Below are 4,095 nucleotides of genomic sequence, written 5' to 3' on the forward strand. Positions count from 1 at the left end.
CAATTGTTTTCTGGGCTCCTGTAATGCCCATTTCTGTGAGCATTTCCTGAGCACTCAGAGATACTGGAATCGCCCCACACTCTTTTCTCCATCCCTCCTCCCTTACTAACACAGATGTTATCAACTTGCCTCTGTGCCACTATGTGACAAACTCTTCCTTTTCTGGGGGAAGCTTGCTTTATCTACATTTGAGACAAGTTTAAATTAAAAAACATTTTTAACATTTTTATTTATTCTTGAGAGAGAGACAGGGCATGACCTTGAGAGGGGCAGGGAGAGAGGAAGACACAGAATCTGAAGCAGGCTCTGAGCTGTCATCACAGAGCCTGATCCAGGGCTTGAACTCACAGACCATGAGATGATCACCTGGGCTGAAGTCGAACGATTAACTGACTGAGCCACCCAGGTGCCCCAATGTTTTATTATTTTTAAGAGAGACAGAGAGAGAGAGAGAGAGAGAGAGAGAGAGAGAGGGAGAGAGAGCGAGACTAAAGCAAGTGCAGGTTCTGAGCTATCAGCACAGAGCCCGATGCGGGGCTCAAACTCACAAACCACGAGGTCATGACCTGAGCGGAAGTTGGACGCTTAACTGACTGAGCCACCCAGGCGCCCCAAGACTAGTTTAAATGTCTTGTTCTGAAATTCATCGTCTTCTGGAAGTCAGTGCAGGTGCCAGTGTGCAAAGATGTAGCTTAAAGCTAACTGATATAGCTTTGCCTATTTTGAAAGTCATGCTTTAAAGAAGAGAGTTCTCATGTATTTTATTTCTGGCCATACTGGACATTTCCCTTTTGATGATTCCATCTCAAGCTGTTCTTTTGTGATTTCCCTGCATCCCACCCCCAGAGGGCATGTTTCTGGAAGTCCTGTTGTACATGTGATTATCCTGCTGGAATCTCTGGAGATGCAGGTGGCATCTCTGGAGATCAAAGTTAGAAGAAGGTCCCAATGAATTTAATTAGGAAAGCATCACTCTTGGAGATGTACCAACTGAATGACTCATGCATATGTATTGTAGTCCATCCCCAGATAAAGTGTTTACAGACCTTTGTCTTGACCTCAGAGAGTGTTTAAATCACTGTTCACACAACTGGCTCTTTCAGGACTTGAAAGAATGGACTTAGAACATGATTAAGCGTGTATATTAAGTTATTCTCCATCATTCAGGGAATCCAAAATTTAACTGTACTTTGTGAAGACAGGTCAGTATAATTGATTGATTGACCCTTGTGAGGGTCAAGGATATTTCACTATTTTACTTATATTGACATAAAAACCAAACCATATAAAAATCTTTGTTTAAACAAATCACAATTTTCTCTCCCATACAGCTGAGCCCTCCCTTTTGTGTAACCTCACAATGTTGGTGTAACATTCATTTGTTGTTAGGACAAATTCTGCCAACAATGAAGACTTGGGGTCTCTTTTATCCCAGTCAAGAGTGAAACTTGATTAGGTTACAGGACTTTGTAGTCATTTTGAAAAACCCAGCAATTAAGAGGTAGCCTTTTTCTGAAAGACTGGAATGAATGGCTTTCTGAGAGCATGGAAAGCCTTGTTTACACGGAAATGGTTCAAGGTCCAGTGATGGTGCGTTTGTTTTCCTGCTTTGTGTGCACAGAGGTGGCACCCGTGTACCAAAGACAAGGACGAATGGACTACAACCCACACGTTGAACTGAACGGCTGTCTTAGTATGCAGGTAACCCAGGAAGGGTAATTAGATGTAAGATTGCAGCCTAGGCTTTACATTTTCGATTTTGGTCGTGAGGGAATTCACAGTCCTTTAAAAGTTCCTCTGTGTGGTTCTGATAATCATCCATGTTAGACATTCTTTGTGATTACTAACATATATGAGGATTGACTCAGTTCTGTAATATTCTTTTGGTTATTTTCATATACCAAGATCCAGAATAAATTTTCTTCCTCTAACATCAGTGTTTCTGCACATTAGTTTCAGGTGTAATATTTAGGGATATTTTAATGGGCAGATCCTTGTAAATCTAAGGATAGTTTCAACTGATATGTTCTCTGAACATTGCTTGCTAATCTGTGAAAGTTTAGAGGATGATGTAGCAACCACACGTCTTGAAAGAGTGATTTTGAAGCGTCCAAGTAACAATTTCATTACCCAAGTGTTACTTCAGTTCCTGTGTTTCTGTTCATAAGTGAGTTTCAGCATGAGAGCATACCTGTGTTGGCCAATCCTTTTATTACTTGTTTTTATGATTTACTAACTTTGCCATTGATTCATTTGTCCTTTATTTAAATGCTTAGAGTTCTGTGTTCATTTTGACATTAACTCTGTGTATGTCTTCTAAAATGTAAATCTTTTCCCTAAGTACTTTTGTCTATTGATGTTATGATATCCTTTTTAAATCCTTAAGATGTTTTGAAATTGTAAAATACATCAATTTGGGATTTCATTTATTAGTTGAAAGGATTCTTGAACATAGCCAGTCATTTCTTTTATTAACTGGGTAGTAAATATAAATCTTGCTTTAGTTTTATATTAAACCTTAGTCCATTAAAAAATGTTATATGTAGAATCTGCTATAGATACAATTATACTAACTTCCAGATGGAAAGCTGGTTGCAGCAAACTATTTTTTTTAATATGTTTTTTCCCACATATGTCTTTAATTTCTTGTCTGTCTATTGGTCTGCAGATTGCTGAGCTTACTAAGCATGTTTTTTAATCAGCCTTGAATTCTTGGAATGTCTGAGGGTACTGGAAGATAATAAATTACAATTCATATTTGTTGAATGAACAAACAGATTCTTTTAAGGCTGCAGGAAGTCACTAATAATAATTACATTTGTGACTAATTTTGTCCTGAACTCTGAAATAAGGACATGCAAAAGGACATATGGAACATAGGATCAATGTGACTGAGTTTGTCCTCTTGGGGCTCACTCAGAGCCTCCAAGGTCAGAAAATATTATTTGTTGTGTTCTTGCTCATCTACATTGTGACAATGGTGGGCAACCTCCTCATTGTGGTGACCGTGGTGGTCAGCCCAACCCTGGATTCCCCTATGTATTTCTTTCTTGGTTACTTATCATTTATGGATGCTGTGTATTCTACTACAGTCACTCCAAATATGATTATAGACTTACTCTGTGAGAAGAAAACCATTTCCTTCCAAGCTTGCATGTCCCAGCTCTTTCTAGGGCACTTGTTTGGTGGCTCAGAGATTTTACTCCTGGTGGCCATGGCCTATGACCGCTATGTGGCCATCTGCAAACCCTTGCATTATTTGACCATCATGAATCAACGGGTGTGTGTTCTGTTGCTGCTGTTGGCCTGGGTTGGAGGTTTTCTGCATGCTGTTGTTCACCTTGTCTTTGTTTACAACCTTCCCTTCTGTGGTCCCAATGTCATTGACCACTTCATCTGTGACATGTACCCATTATTAAAACTTGCCTGCACTGACACTTACATTATTGGCCTCACTGTGGTTGCCAATGATGGGGCAATCTGTGTGGTCATCTTTACAGTGTTGCTCATCTCCTATGGGGTCATTCTGCATTCTCTGAAGAACCTTAGTCAGGAAGGCAGGCACAAAGCCTTATCCACCTGTGGCTCCCACATTACAGTGGTGGTCCTCTTCTTTGTCCCCTGCATCTTCATGTATGTGAGACCTCCTTTTACATTACCCATTGATAAATCCTTGACTGTATTTTACACAGTTATGACTCCTATGTTGAACCCCTTAATCTATACTCTGAGAAATGGAGAGATGAAAAATGCCATGGAAAAGCTCTGGACCAGAGGAAGAAAATGAGGCAGAAGAGAAATGTATCACCTCTTTTCAGTGAAGAGTTGCTCCATACAGTAAAGAATTATTTATTGATAGTAAGTTCCTCCTCAGGTTTAAAGTTGTGCATGATGAAAAGCATTTAAAATGTAAGTACTTGCGGTGGTCAAAATATAGTTCTAAGATTTTCATAAGTTCTTACGAAAGTAGATGTGTAGCTTTTGCATATAAAATGTCTCTATTGAAACTATAGGTTTAAGTTCTATGTGATCAGTTATGCTATAGTTAATGCTATAAATTTATTTTTGTTAGTGGACATTTTTCACTTTTCGCTC

The 4,095-nt window shown here is 39.2% G+C and overlaps 1 protein-coding gene across 1 annotated transcript; it reads left to right on the top strand.

Moving 5' to 3' along the window:
• The first annotated feature begins 2,869 nt into the window (after positions 1–2,869).
• Positions 2,870–3,787, top strand: LOC102968038 (olfactory receptor 4A47-like). The gene has a single exon (XM_007095404.3). It carries the CDS (start codon positions 2,870–2,872, stop codon positions 3,785–3,787), a length of 918 nt encoding a protein of 305 aa, XP_007095466.2.
• Positions 3,788–4,095: the final 308 nt, after the last annotated feature.

Source organism: Panthera tigris, chromosome D1 (assembly GCF_018350195.1).
Source record: "Panthera tigris isolate Pti1 chromosome D1, P.tigris_Pti1_mat1.1, whole genome shotgun sequence".
NCBI classification, from domain to species: domain Eukaryota; kingdom Metazoa; phylum Chordata; class Mammalia; order Carnivora; family Felidae; genus Panthera; species Panthera tigris.

Excerpts from the sequence above, each read along its gene's own strand:
- LOC102968038 (XM_007095404.3), top strand. The coding sequence starts at position 2,870 with ATGGAACATAGGATCAATGTGACTGAGTTTGTCCTCTTGGGGCTCACT.